Source organism: Ammospiza caudacuta, chromosome 14 (genome assembly GCF_027887145.1).
Source record: "Ammospiza caudacuta isolate bAmmCau1 chromosome 14, bAmmCau1.pri, whole genome shotgun sequence".
In the NCBI taxonomy this organism is placed as follows: domain Eukaryota; kingdom Metazoa; phylum Chordata; class Aves; order Passeriformes; family Passerellidae; genus Ammospiza; species Ammospiza caudacuta.
In genome coordinates this window covers 3,430,980-3,445,716 of record NC_080606.1, presented here as the reverse complement: position 1 = coordinate 3,445,716, position 14,737 = coordinate 3,430,980, and the positions used below count along the sequence as shown (strand labels likewise).

The following is a 14,737-nucleotide window of genomic DNA, read 5'->3' as shown; positions in this document are numbered from 1 at the left end:
AGGCCACCTTCTGCAGGTGGATGGGAACCCCTGGATTCCCTGCTGGACACAGCCAGGATGATTCCCTGGCACAAACTTGCCCTGGCAGGAAGGAGCAGTGCAGAATTCCCCACTTTTCACTCTGTGTGCAAGCACTTGGTCCGACCTTGGCTCCTCCAGCTGAGCTGCTGCAGGTGAACTTCAAAGGGGAAGGACAAACCACAGAAACCAAAACCCAGCCTGTGAGTCACGGTGTCCTGCTGAGGATGGAGCAGAACACTGTGAAACTGGGCTGGAACAGCCTCTGGGGTGTTCTGCAGGTGCCAGGCTCCCCCAGTCTCAGAATTCCCTCATCTCCTCAGAACCAAAGGCAAGGCTGCTGCTCCTCGTGTCCCCTCCCTGCTCCTGGCAGGAACACGGCTCTGTGCAAGTAATTCAGGCACCAAATGCCTCAGTGCTCTGCTCTTTTATGGCTGCCCATAAACTGCCTGTCCTCAGCACAGGAGTGGGGCTGGATTGTGTGCTTTACTGAGCCTGCAAAGGTCACAGCACCAGAGGGAGCAGCAGGTGCCCAACACCTCTGCGAGGCAGCCTGCCTAAATGCAGGGCCTGAGCTTAGCTGCCAAAAACTGAGTAATTGCTCAAAAATTAAAAAATCTTGTGTCCTGACCATTTAAATCCATCCTTGAGCCAAAGGGAAGGGACAGATTATAAATGTATGAGATTGCCTGAATCTGTAAGTGAACCTTGAGCTGTGCAGATAACACTGACTCAGGAGACAAGACTCTGTTTTCTCCCCCAAAACACAGGGATTGTAGCTGAGTGGCTACAGGGAACAGGACCAGCAAACAGAAACAGGTTATTAATCACATCCCCATTTAATTAGGAGTGATTGTGTGTATCCTCTCTCACCTGTATGATCAGCATCCATTTATTTGCAAGATTGCAGGGTGTTGCAAAAGGAAATCTCTGAAGCACTGGCAGCTAAAAAGTCATATTTCAGAGAATTCTTAGTAATATAGCTATTTCCATTGTTCAGCATCAGGGGAAAGCTCTTCCCAGATAAATCCCTTTTAGTATTTCATTGCTTTTTCCTCAGTAATATTCTCCCTTTATCTTTCACTTTTCCCCTTTTCTCCTGCCTTTCTAACAAGAGTCCCCTCGATGCAGAAGCACAAGATAATGCTAATTGAGCTTGTCAGGCCTAAATAAAAGATGGGATAATGCAGGGGCTGCAACCTATGTGGTTCCATCTGGAGACTTCAACTTCTATCATGTAGCAAGAGCAAACCTTGCTGTGCTGCTCACACGAAATGGGCAGAGAGTTATTGACCTGTCAGGCAGGGCACTGGGGTGTTAACCACACCAACAACCCCCAGAGCCCAGCCCTGAAAATTCCAAAAATAAATGCCAGCAACCTCCCTGGAATGTCTTACATCAGCCAGGGCTCATCTACAGATTGCAAGCTCTTCTTTCTTTTACTTGAGTGTAACTTTTCTGCCCTGAATAAGCCCCGAGATGGTTTGGCCATGGTGGTTCCCAGGGACACATAAACTCCTGTGGTTTCAAAGATTAAAAGCCGCAGAAAGGCTGAAGCTCCTGATTGTGCTGCCAGTTCTCACAGGAGAGGCAGGATTGGATCCCAGGATGGAGCACAGGCTTTGTCTGGGCTAAGAACAGAAGATGCAGCCTGTGAAGCTGGAGCACATTGAGTGCCTCTATTTAGAGGCTCTGCAAACACCAGATGAATATTAACAATGCGATTCAAGTCCATGGGTTACATGTAATTAGGCCAAAGCCAGCAAAAAGACAAACAGTTCTACACCTTCAAATGAATCCTTTAGCTTGCTAACAAAAAGCAATTAAGCTGCCTGCCAGTCTGGAGCGCGGCTCCAGGGCTGATTTCACACACACAGGCTGTATGGGAGCATCCCAACACACCACTGCTGCATATTTCCCTTCACTTTCCAATAAAAATGTGCTGGGATTCTCCCCACACCCAGCCCCAAGGTGCAGAGAGAGCACTCAGCCTTGGGAATCAATCCCACTGCTCTAGAGATGGGCTGCAGCTCCTCAGGAGGGAACAGGAGTGGGATCCAGCATTTCTTCACATGGGAATGGAACAGAAATCATGGAGTCATGGAATGGGCTGGGTTGGGAGGTCTCAGATTTCTGCAGCTGGAATGGCTCCTGAGGTGTTAGAAAGTCTCTTTTTCCCCAGCCCCACAACCAAAGAAGTTGAGATTCCTCGGTTCTGCTTTTCAAGATTGTTTATTTTCTCTAATCTGTTCCATTCTTTCTCTGACCTGCTGAGCTCTGTCCAGCAGGTCGGGTTGTGGCACAGCCCCTGCCCTTGGGGTGGTGCTGGCTTTTTATACTAAGAACCACATGTACTTTATTTACAATAACTTCCCAATACCTATCACCTATGTTGGACAGTCTGTCTCTACTCTAAACCAATCCAGAAGTGCCACCATCACAGCAGAAGGTGGAGGACAAGGAGGAGAAGAAGGAGAAGGAGAAGGAGAAGGAGAAGGAGAAGGAGAAGGAGAAGGAGAAGGAGAAAGGGACATTCCCAGATTCCTCCATCTTGCCTCTTGAACCCCCATTCTAAAACCCCAAAATTCTACTTTTTCACCCTGTGACAAATTCACTATCATTCTACTCAAACCCTTGTGGCTTGTAAATCCTCACACAAAGTTGGTAATTGTTTCCATGGGCTAAAATCAAAGGCACAGGTGGTTTTGACTCTGTGCCAAGGTCTCTGAGCCCCCTGCCAGGGTCTCAAATCACCCAGGGCAGCCAGAGGAGTGTCCTGGGTCCTGACAGGGAGGGACCTCAAAGTTCATTCCAACCCCCTGCCATAGGGACACCTTCCACCATCCCAGGCTGCTCCCAGCCCTGTCCATCCTGGCCTTGGGCACTGCCAGGGATCCAGGGGCAGCCACAGCTGCTCTGGGCACCTGTGCCAGGGCCTGCCCACCCTCACAGGGAACAATTCCTTCCTTATTCCTGATCTGAACCCACCCTCCTTTAGCTCAAGGCCATGCCCCCTTGTCCTGCCTGCCTGTCCAGGTGTCACTGAAGGCACTGACTGAGTGCAGGAGAATTCCCCTTTCAATTAATTACTGCTGGTCCACAGATGAGCGCAGTAATTGAGATCTGGGTAATTAGAGCTGTGCTGCAGAATAAAGCAGAGGTGTGAGTGTGTCACCTGCACCTCAAACACTTCTGCATGTGGGCAGTGACCAGCAGATGTGTGTGCTGGTCAGCAGGAGGCTCAGAGGACCACAAAACTGAGGGGCAAAGAGGGGAATTTCACTCAGCTGGCAAACCAAGGAAGAGCCATTTCATCTTCTTTCCAGAACCCCCTTGTTTCACTGCACCATAAAAAGCTTCAAGAAATATTGATCCCAGCTTGTACTGGCAACACAGCAAGAGCATAATTTCATTTCTTGCTGCATTACAGAGTTAAAAACTGATGGCTTAATTTCTAAGAAATTCTAATTAATGGTGCTGAAATGAGCCTGGGAGATGAACATTTCCTGATGCTTTAAAAGAGTTTAGTTCTGAGACCAGATTTAGGAGCTAGCCTTACCTCTACAGAGGAACAGCCACCACCCCAAAATCTGCCACATGCACGGACTGGGCAGCTGTTGTACTTCAAACTGAGTTTATTGATTCATAAAATTCCTCCTTAGCCAAACCACCAGGTAATAACTGTGCAGGTCGTGCGAGCAGAGGAACATTTTCTGACAGTCCTGAGGGTCACAAATCACAGTGGGGAACAGAATTTCTGCTGGTGCTGTGAATTAAACTGGGTAGCAATTACTGCCACGGTGCTGAGGGAGTTCAGCTGCTGCAGAAAAGTGCAGGAATCTGTGTGCTTTGCAGAAGAAGAAAAGTTTGAAAGTGCCACCTGGGGGAAATCCAAAGTTATCTTGGAAACAATGTAATAGGGAGCTGAAAAATCTTTATGTTTCTCTGAGCCTTAATTTTTAAGCTCTCTTGCCTGCAAAAATTGATAAAATTCCATATCTAATATCCCTATACTTACAGTCAAAGTTTTATTTATTTTTTAGCTGCACGTGCCATGTCTGTTAAGTGTACAGCTTTTGTTTTGCTATGCGAAATATTCTTTTCTTCATTCTTGTCCTTAGCCACTTGTGTTAATCCACTCCATTTAATTTCATCATCTAAAACTGCATCCTGAGGTTGGTGCCCAATGCCCTGATTCCTGCAACCCAAACACTGGCACTAAGTTCCAATTTAGACATACGCTACTCTCAGAAACATATTTAAAACTTATTTTTATTTTAAAGACTGCAGCCTTTTGCAGGAACAGCCGTCTGAGATGAGCCAGCTTGAAATCACAGAGATACCAACCAACAGGAGGATAGAAAATACAATATACAGAACAATTTTGTGACTTCATGCTGGCTGCTGAAGCCATTATTCCAACATTACACACAGACACTGCATTACACACTCGAGGCTGCAACACCTTCCCACATGGGAGTTAGAGGGAATTTTTCTCAGGCTCCCTTTGGTGTTAAGTAATCCCAGAGGTATTAAACATTTCTGTACTTTTATCCCAGAACATCTGAAGGCTGTGAGGGCCCACATCTCTCTTTAAAGTGCAGAGCTGTTGAGCACCATTCATCACCCCAGCTCACCTGCAGCTCTGCCCAGCAGCAAACAGCCCGTGGTTGCTGTTCTTACACTGGTACTGCTCCTGCTGCTGCAGAGTCACCACTCCTGGCGCAGCTCCAGTGACTAATTCTTGCCTGACTCCCCAGAATAATCACAGGTGTGGCCACCAGGAACAGGCTGTCAGAAAATACACCTGAAATCCCCGCATGTGTTCCTGCACTCGAGTGTCGCAGACATCTTTTATGGAAAATCCTTTCCTTAGGGTTTTTCCTCCTGAGAAGCTGAGAAGCCTCAGGAACAAAATGTAAAAAAATTATTATCTGCTGCTGTGGAATGCAACAGGTGCATCTGTGATTGGTCTCATGTGGTTGTTTCTAATTAATGGCCAGTCACATAAGCTCACACACACACAGCTCAGGCTTGGACACAGAGCCCGAGCCACAAGCCTTTGTTATCATTCCTTCCTATTCTATTCTTAGCTAGCCTTCTGATGAAACCTTTTCTTCTATTCTTTTAGTATAGTTTTAATGTAATATATATAATAAAATAATAAATCAAGCCTTCTGAAACATGGAGTCAGATCCTCGTCTCTTCCCCAGTCCAAGAACCCCTGTGAACACCGTCACACCCAAGGGCACCCCCAGGGCCAAAATGCACCTGCACCCTTAGGAACACCAACTATGCCCCTTATTCTGAAAAAAAAATGAGCATCTGGCAGGAGGATTGTATGACATGATGAGAAACAGCCCATCACACAAAGTGTCCTCATCACCCACTCAGTTACTTTCTGCCACTTACAAATGATGCAGCCACCTGGGCACCCTCACATCATTCCCTTGTCCTTCCTCTTGTGATTGTGACAAATTCATCTTCCCATCCTCGGCTAATGGCATTTCTGTCGTGTCTGGAAGGTATTGAGATGAGGGAGCTGGCAGTGCGTAACATCCCACTGCATCCTGTGCTGTTTGTATAAAACATTCTGATCTTCCCATATTGAAACAGCACGAGAAGTATGGAAATCTGGGGCATTGCATTTGGATTTTGTTTGCTTTCTTGGTGAAAGATGGTGTCTGCCATAACCAAAGTATGGTTTGGCAAAGGAGAAAAATGGGCTGTCTGGAAATAATCGATATTGAAACTGCTTCAGGGCACTCCTGGAAGTATGTGTTTATTGAAGTCTGAAACAGCTGAGGAAAAAACCAACAAAATTATGGCAGAAAAGTTTCTCCTTCTCTGAGTCAAAAACCACTTGAAGCAAAGGTTTTACTCTTTGCTTGCCTTGCTCTGCCTTCCACAGACATTGGTGCTTTCGTGCTGTGTGCCTGCAGTGCCTAATTAAACACCAAGCCCTAATCCCCAGACTGGGGAGACACAAGGAAGGGTCAAGGAGGAGCAGCCCAAATTCTCCTGTCTCAAACCTCACAGCCAAAAACTTATATGTGAGTACAGGAGAAAAGCTGACCTGAAAAATAACTGCTACAAATGCATTAGATGTACTTGTCCCTGCAGGAGAGGAGGGGAGAAAGCCTGTTTGCATTGCAGCAGTGCCTGGGGCTCATTAACAAACGGGATTAATGAAGATGTCCTCAGCACTCCACTGCAGGGAGTCAGCAGCAGAGATGCACTCTCATCTCATCCCCAAGTCTGTTTTATTGCTCTGCAGTGATGCTCAGGCACAGGATTTTCTGCTGATGCAGAGGAAGACCTGCACCCCACCCCAAGGACTCCTTCCCCTCCTTCCCCCTGGAATTCTGTCATTCCACGTGTACCCACTGCAATATAAATACCAGGAGGGAGAAATGCCCAGTCTAGCACCCAGCCTGCTGTCATTCAGCAGGGGGTGAACCTGATTACAGGAGGTTAATTAATGCCCCACATTTGTAAAGCTCAACGTTTATTAACAACTTGTTTTCTTCGGGGGAGAGATTAATTGATGTTTGCCCTGAGGAGACACACGAAGGAAGTGTGTCCCTGAGAGGAAGAAGGATGCAGGAATGCAGCTGGGCAGAGATGGGAAGTGCCTCCCTCCTGCCTTCCCAGGAAATGTCACTGCCCTCAGCATCACCTGCAGCCAGACACTTTCAGTGACAACTGTCAGGGAAGATGAAACGGGAAAGCCTTATCAATATGATTGCCTGCCAAAAGATTCTGAGAATATGGAAACTATAAGTGAGATTGAAATGAAAGTAAGCTTTGAGATACCTCAGGTACTGAACAAGTGGAAAACAATGGCATGGCCAGCTGAAGGTAATCCCCTTTTGATGAAACAACACCCTCTGCTTGCAGACAGGCCCAAGGGTCAGAGCAGACCCTACAGCTTGGCAGAAGGGGCCCAAAGAGGAGTTTTTAGGGTTTAAAATGTATCACAGTATGGTAATGTAGTGATTCTTATAGGCTGTATGGAAATGCTATAGAATTTGTATCTTGATTGGTTAGTGAGAATTAGGATATTCAACACAGAAGAAAATTTATTGTGTTGTAACGGGAACCTCGCACTCTTACCCTTTTGCTCTCTTACCCTCTTACTCTCTCCCCCTCTCTTCTCTCTTTGCTGCTCTGAGCTGTGTTTGGCAGCTCCCAGCAGGGCCCTGCACCCAGACCCTTTGCAATGAACCCCAAATCCCAGCAGGGCCCTGCACCCAGGCCCTTTACAATAAACCCCAAATCCCAGCAGGGCCCTGCACCCAGGCCCTTTACAATAAACCCCAAATCCCAGCAGGGCCCTGCACCCAGGCCCTTTGCAATAAACCCCAAGTTCCAGGCCTGGCTGCAGAGATCTCTCGTCTCCGTCCATCCTGACCGTGCTACCCCCCGATGCTCCTACAGACAGCAAAATCTCCTGTAGCATTTCCAGCGTCATTTTCCCAAGCAGAGGCTCATGCTGCTCACTGAACTCCATGCTTTGCCTCAGTTATCTGGAGAGTTCAGCCCTCCAGCCCTGGCTCTGTCAAGAGCAGACTCTCTGATGGGGCCAGTCCCTCTGCCAGCTGCTCCAGACACAAAACCATTACCACAACAGCCCTCCCTGGACCCTTCTCTTCAGTTAATTGTTATGATGGGTCCCTCTAATTCATGTGGGATTGTGTGTAATGTGTCATTGCATCACTGGAATTATTCAGGGGAAAGAATGATGAGTGGTTTGTGGCTGAGTGAATAGCAAATACTGCAATTCTTGTGCCAGTCTTAGGCTGGGCCTTTGTCTTAGTGACAAGCCTGTTCGATGACAATAAAGGAAAGGGAATTGGAGAAAATGGCCAAGGAGAGAATCTTTGTTTTCTGTCCCTCATTCCAGTCTCCCTGGAATGTGAGGAGTAGCAGTGAACAAAGAAAAAGCACGGAAGCATTGAAACAGACTGATAAATGCCTTTGTGATAAACTGCTTTTCTGCTCATCTGGAAGGTCAGTGGTCCAGTTTTTCTCATACTTTTTACCATGATAAAGATCAGATGTCCAAAAGAATCAGCAATTTGACTGAGTGAATTTAGGAACCACTTGAATCAGCAGATAATCAACAACAATTGTGGAACCTGTTCAAGAAAACAACTCAATACTCCCCTCTGTGCTTCAGCCAGGAAAGGAACTCACCCACACACATCCCCGGAGACTTGTCCAGGAATTTGGAAATGGAAATTGTAGGAAAACTGCTTCTGGTTCTGTTTTTGCTCTGGTTTATCTTCCAGAATAAAACAAGAGTCACTCAAAGCAGAGGAGGAAGCTTCTATTCTATCTATGTGTACTGAGTGACCAGGCAGGGACACAAACAGCTTCCCCCATTCCTGTTTTGCTCCCAGATGCTGCAGCAGAGCAGTTCAGCACCTCCCTGTCTCCAAACCATCGTGTTAGTGGTCACAATGGAGAGTAAGTGCCCACTGATTTATCTGAACTCCTGTGCACACAAGATTTTGCTTCCTTCCATACTGTTCCTGACCTAAAGAGCCTTAAAATGCAGAGCCACGCTGCTTTAGCTTTCAGTCTGTTGACAAATTTAATCATCAAGGTACAGATTGGCTTTTGGGTACACAGAATGAGATTACAGTGGAGAAAACAGTTTTGAGCATTCAAATGAAAGTTCAGTTTGATAAAGGCTCTACAGCCCCGAGCTGCCTCAGCTCAGATCCATCCTGCACTGGGATTACTCAGGAATCTCACACGGTTACACAGCCAGGAGACTCTGGTATTACACATGGACATGATCTAATTTCAAGTGGGAAAAGACTGTGGAAAAAGAAATTGCAGGACTGGGCTCCTGACACACATGGTTTCACATGAGAAAGCAGAAATAGGATAAAAAAATACACCACAACACCCACCCCCCAGGTTCTAACCAAACATCAGGAAGCAGTGGGAAGTTTCCCTTTATACACCAAGGTGGTCAGCAAGGTCCCTCCACAGGAGGAGACAGGGGCAGATCACAGCCCATGAGCCTTTTCCAGCTTTACAAACAGAGCAAAACCTCCTCCTCAGGCATGATTCAGGCTGCTGAGCAGAAATCCCAGCTACCTGCTGGCAGAACCTGGGGGCAGCGCTCTCCAGCAGCCCCGAAGGGACCCACGTGCTGCAAGTCAGACAAATGAGGCACACAGGGAGAGATGCCAGCAGAAAGAGAAGGGGTAACTCACAGCAATGAGCTGGTAGGAGTTGTTCATCATGGCTATGAGCATGTTCAGCAGCACAACGAGGGAGATGACGTTGTAGGTCCCAAACATCGTGGCCCCAACAAACTCGGTGAACTCGTGTCTGGCTTTCACGTTGGTCACGTAGAGATTCAGCAGCCCAAACACAGACCAGAAGAGTGACTGGAGGGTCTCGAAAAGCCTGCAAAGAAAACAGATTTTTAGCTGGCTACCTGATGCTGGGGGGTGGAAAATGATCTTTTACCACAGAGATATTGGGAGACATCACCTAGCACAGCCTTTTATCCCTCCTTGGGGACAGCCTGTGCTCAGCCACAGTGACCCACCAGCCAATGCATGTGAGAGCTGTCCCATCAACAGCATTTGCTGTCTGTCCAGGAGCCCAGACCACATCCTTGTGAGATGCAGCGAGCACAACTTCCCCAAGGAACCCAAGGCTCCCTCTCCCACTCTGCACTCTGCACAGAACAACCACAATATATTCCATTTAATTAAAATTGCCATGCTGCGATGCTGCTGCTATCTATAAACTCTCCTGTTTAATCAGTGCCTGCATCATTAACATGTCTGCAGGATAAATGCTCAGGGAGCCCATCCCCAGGCGTGACTGCAGCAGTGAACAGTGCACAACAACAAGGCACCACGAGGTGGGACATGGCAGAAATCACAGCATTTGCACCTTTGCTCTGTTTGGAACACACCTGCCCAAAACACTGCTCTGTTTGCAGTACACCTGCCTGAAATGCTGCTTTGTTTGCAGTAGGTCTGCCTTAAATGCTGCTGTGCACCTGCCCAAAATACTGCTCTGTCTGCAGTGCACCTGCCCAAAACACTGCTGTATTTGGAATACACCTGCCCAAAGTGCTGCTGTGTTTGGAACACACCTGCCCAAAATGCTTCTCTATTTGCAGTGCACCTGCCCAAAATGATACTGTGTTTGCAGTGCACCTGCCCAAAATACTGCTGTATTTGGAATACACCTGTCCAAAACACTGTTGCTCTGTTTGCAATGCACCTGCCCAAAACACTGCTCTATTTGGAATATACCTGCCCAAAACTCTGCTGTGTTTGCAGTGCACCTGTCCAAAACTGCTCTGTTTGCAATGCACCTGCCCAAAATGCTGCTGCGTTTGGAATACATCTGCCCAAAACACTGCTCTGTTTGCAATGCACCTGCCCAAAACTGCTCTGTTTGGAATACATCTGCCCAAAATGCTGTTCTGCTCACAAAGAACCTGCCCAAAACTCTGCTGTGTTTGGAATACACCTGCCCAAAACGCTGGTGGCTCAGTGGTTGGAGCAGCAGCTCCCACCCACCACGGGCAGAGTCCCTGGCAAAACCCTGCAACCACAGCCCGGTAATGACTCAGATGAAAGAGAGTCATCACATTAATTCAGCTCAAGGGTTTCTCTTCTTCTGAAGGCCTCCTTCCCTAGATGAACCAGAGCTGACCCCACTGAGCTGGTGAGATCATCCCAGGTCTCTGTGCTTCCAGTGACCTTTCGCAGTCACGTCAGACGCGCAATCAGCAATCGAAGTAATTGCTCTATTTGGGCATCTTTGTTTTGGCTTGCCAAAATATGGCATTAATATCATCCAAAAATGACATTTATATGCCTGTTTAAGAGTTCCCATTTTGGCCTGAGGTCAGCAGATGTTTTCAAATGCAACTTCTAGACACATCAATATGAATAATTCAGATGCTTTACTTGACATACCAGGAATCTGTTCTCCCATCATCTCCAGGCATTTGTTCACATGTATCCCCATGCCTTATATGAGGATTCTGTTTATACTTTGTGGATGTAGCTTATGTTTTTCACTGGCCAAAATCATAAAGATGCTTTAAAGCAAAAAACCTTTATCCCAAAGCTCAGGCTGTTTGTTAGGCTTATTAAATAACTAAGGTAGTAAAATACAGATTAACCAAAGAACGCCAAGCATTTCTTTACTAGAAGCGGTGGAGTGCTAGCTGTCTTTTAAAATATTTATAATATTTTTACTATTAATAGTAGAAATACTACTTGGGCTGTAGATACAAGAGAGACAGGGGTTCTAGTCACTGAACTGAAATCAGTTTTAGAAGTGATCAGTGCGTTGTTCTGGATGCACAATATTACCCAGGTGTGTAATCTGGGCCCAGACTAAAGCAAATATGCACATGTAGTGCCCTTGACAAAGACACCAAGTGGTTCCTGCAGCTCTGCAGAGCAGTGAGGATGCTGTGAGGTGCTGTGTCCTCAGTGTTCAATGACAGGACAGGTCCACAGCCTCTTTTCACAGCCCATGTTTCAGGGCAGGCTCACACTCCTTTGGAGAAGCAGCTATAAAGAAACAGAATTTTGGAAATGGTGATTGAGAGGCTCTCATGTCCTGCTGAGTGTATTTTGAATCCTAATCAAACAGAAGAATTGTCAAAGCTCCACCACTCTCCATGGTGGCTTAGGGAGAGCAAGTGCCCCCTGTGCCACAGGAACCTGTGCCCAGGGAATGGCAGAGAGAAGGACACAGCAGGCAGGGAGATGTGACTTCCTCCACCCCTTCCTCCTCTTCCTCACTCTCCTCTCCCCCCTTCAGTTGCCAGCATCACAGCTATAAACATATTTTCCAATCATCTGCCTAAGCAGCAGGCACTCTGCTTTCTGAGGGATGGCAAGGCCAAAGCAGAAAGCCTTAAATTATTCATTACTTCCCCTCGTTGCTGTCACAAAGGAATATTACTTTTCCATGATCTGTGTGTGCAATGCAGAAAATTTCCTCGCCAAGAAAACGTTAATCCCACCCTTTGAGAGTAATAGGAAATAACGTGGCAGTAAATAGGTGTCACACTTGACACAAGCTGCACACACACCAGGGGCGTCCTCTTTGCTCCCCTGGAAGAATTAGAGCCCATTGTGAGCCCAGGAATGCTGGTGGGAATCAAAGTGCACTGATTCAGAGCTTTGCAGATTTATTCCTTCATAAGGAATGAGCCATGAGCAAAGTCAGGGTCCCCAGCCCTGCCTGGACTGGCTCCAGCCTCCTTTGCTTCCCCCCAAAACAATATTTGGATCTGCAGCTGCTCCTTCCCAGCCACTGCCCCGTGCTGTGCATCTGCTCCCCAGCCAAATGTCAGCTTGTGCCGGGGGTGTTAATAAAGACCATTTAAACTTTTAAGAACACGTTAAATAAATTTCTTAAGCGAGCCTCAAACAAAAAGTACCTGCAGAGTGTTCTGTCCCCTGCCAGGAGACCTCACTCCTAATGGATCCCCTCCCACTGGGACTTTGTTTTACACAAGCCTCTGCCACAAAGACTGAGCCCCCTCAATTTCCTTTCTGTGCTACATTCCCCTGGCAGGGGGTTTAAATGAACGTTAGGGTGGCAGGAATTGTGGTTTGTATTTAAGCTGATCGACACACTTTCTGCTAAGTGCTTCTTGTATAATTTTTAGCTCTCAAGACATTACACCTTCTTACAGACTTCAGGATGGTTGGTTGGTTGATTTGCTTTTTTTCTTTCCCTGCTGGCCCAATGTTCTTTTTCTTCAGTCAAATCCTGCTGTTGCTTTCTCCACTTACCTGACACAATGAAATCTGTAAAAAACCCAGTGTGCAGAGGTGGCAGGCCCAAACCAGAACTGAACACATCTGTTCAGCACAGCTCCAGAGAAAGGCAAGGTTTGGTACTGGATTTCGTAGGCTTGACACTTCCTGAGGTAGAATTTACCCCTTTACACACACTGTGCTTGCCAAACCTTCCTCCCTCTGGCTGCTGCATCAATATGGACGCAGATCAAGGAATAATTTTGTTATTTAATTTAATTCCTTTGCCAGGGCAGCACAACACATTTCTGGGTCATGTGAGGCAGCTAAAACAGCAAAAGGTCTGAAATCTTTAATTCTGTTTTTCATTAGCACAATGCAGGTCCATTCACTTCCCTCAGACAGAGATGGGTTTCATGAGAAAATTAATCAAGCCCGTGGTGTTCCTGTTCTGCAGTGGGAAATGGCACATGTCTGCTGTACCAGGGCCTGCTGTTCTTGAAGGATGGGCTCTATCCCATGAAAATTCCATATTTCTTCTAGGAGAGAGCCCACAGGACAAAGCTGGAACCTCTCCTCTCCCAACCAAGTCATGTGGCCTGAGCCATCATCTGTTTTTGATAACAGTGCAAATACATCCCAAATCCTGTCTTAACCCCAAACCTTCAGCTGACAGAGGGAGGAGAATTATTGGGCATCATTTCAAGTTTTATTTAATTTAGCATAAAGTGGTGGACAACAGTTTTGTTTTGCTTGTTTGCAGGGCGTGGGCCTTTTTCTAGCCCGTGCTTTATTTATTTCTCCTGCCATTGTGAGTTAAGTACTGTGCAAGCAGCAAGAACAATCGGGTGGGGGCTGATTATTATAATTATTTCTACTATTAGTAATTAAAACAAATACATCAGCAAGACAATTCATGTCATTTTTCAGCATGTGCTCGCTCTTTCAGCTCTGCCAGATGTCCTCACAGCAATTTCCATGCCAGCATCTCAGCAAAATACCAGCAAAAGAAAAAAAGGTTTTGCTGGGATTTTTAGTCTGCAAGGAAATCAGAGAAGCCTGCAACATCACGTATCCATAAAAATGGTCTAGGTGAGATTGTTGTGGTTGCTGCAGGCACATTATTTATTAATAAACATGTTTATTCCTTATTTTCTTCATTTTATTCAGGTTCTCCTCCTTTCTTCAGTAACTAGGTAAAACAATCACTGTGGCAAAATTACACTTCCTTTCTCAAATCTACTGAAATTGTGCGTAGTCATAACAAGATTTAAGTTGCAGGATCATGCAGGGAAACCCCTTGGGCCAGAACTAAAAGGTCTCCCAGTGCCAAACCTGAGTGAAAGTCTGTGACAGCAGAGCTCAGCACAGTGTCTGCCCCACTTAACTCCCACCTTTCCTGCAGGGCCAACCACCTCACCTGGCACTTGCAATGAATAAATACAGGCTCTGTCAGTGCAGTGACAGGCAGGGGACAGGGGAAGCAGCCTCAGAAGCAGAAAGAGAGGATGTCTTACGTGGAGAAGGCATTGTTCTGTTTCTCACATCGGATCCCCTTGCAGTTGTTGGGTTCCTCCGAGGCACTGGTCTCATAATAAAAATAAAGCTGGTTCAGTCCGTTGGCAAAAGCCAGAAGCACCAGGCAGTAGATAAAAAGGAATTTGAGGATGTCTAGCAGCATGCGTCCCAGAGAAATCTGCAGGGGTCCCAGGTGCGAGTTGGCTGTAAACAGGGAGATGAGGCGCAGGGAGCTGAGGATGTTGGATATTGCAAAGAGAGCTTCTGCAATCAGGGTCGGGTGCCACATCTCCCACTCCTCCCGCGGGCGAGAGCCGTTGTACTGGCAGGAAGGAACAAAGAACAAGGGCAGAAAAGCGAGATGAGGTGTAATGACTCTGAGGAAACTCCAAGGTCACACCCACTGACCCAACACTTTGCAGGTAAAT

At 46.8% G+C, this 14,737-nt stretch overlaps 1 protein-coding gene across 1 annotated transcript in view; it reads right to left on the bottom strand.

Moving 5' to 3' along the window:
• The window catches only part of TRPC5 (transient receptor potential cation channel subfamily C member 5), a 72,268-nt gene that overhangs the window by 14,581 nt on the left and 42,950 nt on the right, over nucleotides 1–14,737 (bottom strand). The window contains exons 5-6 of the mRNA XM_058814110.1: nucleotides 14,309–14,631; nucleotides 9,252–9,447 (exon numbers count right to left, since the gene is read on the bottom strand). Of these exons, the coding sequence (XP_058670093.1) occupies nucleotides 9,252–9,447; nucleotides 14,309–14,631 (519 nt within the window). The remainder of the gene's footprint in view (nucleotides 1–9,251; nucleotides 9,448–14,308; nucleotides 14,632–14,737) is intronic.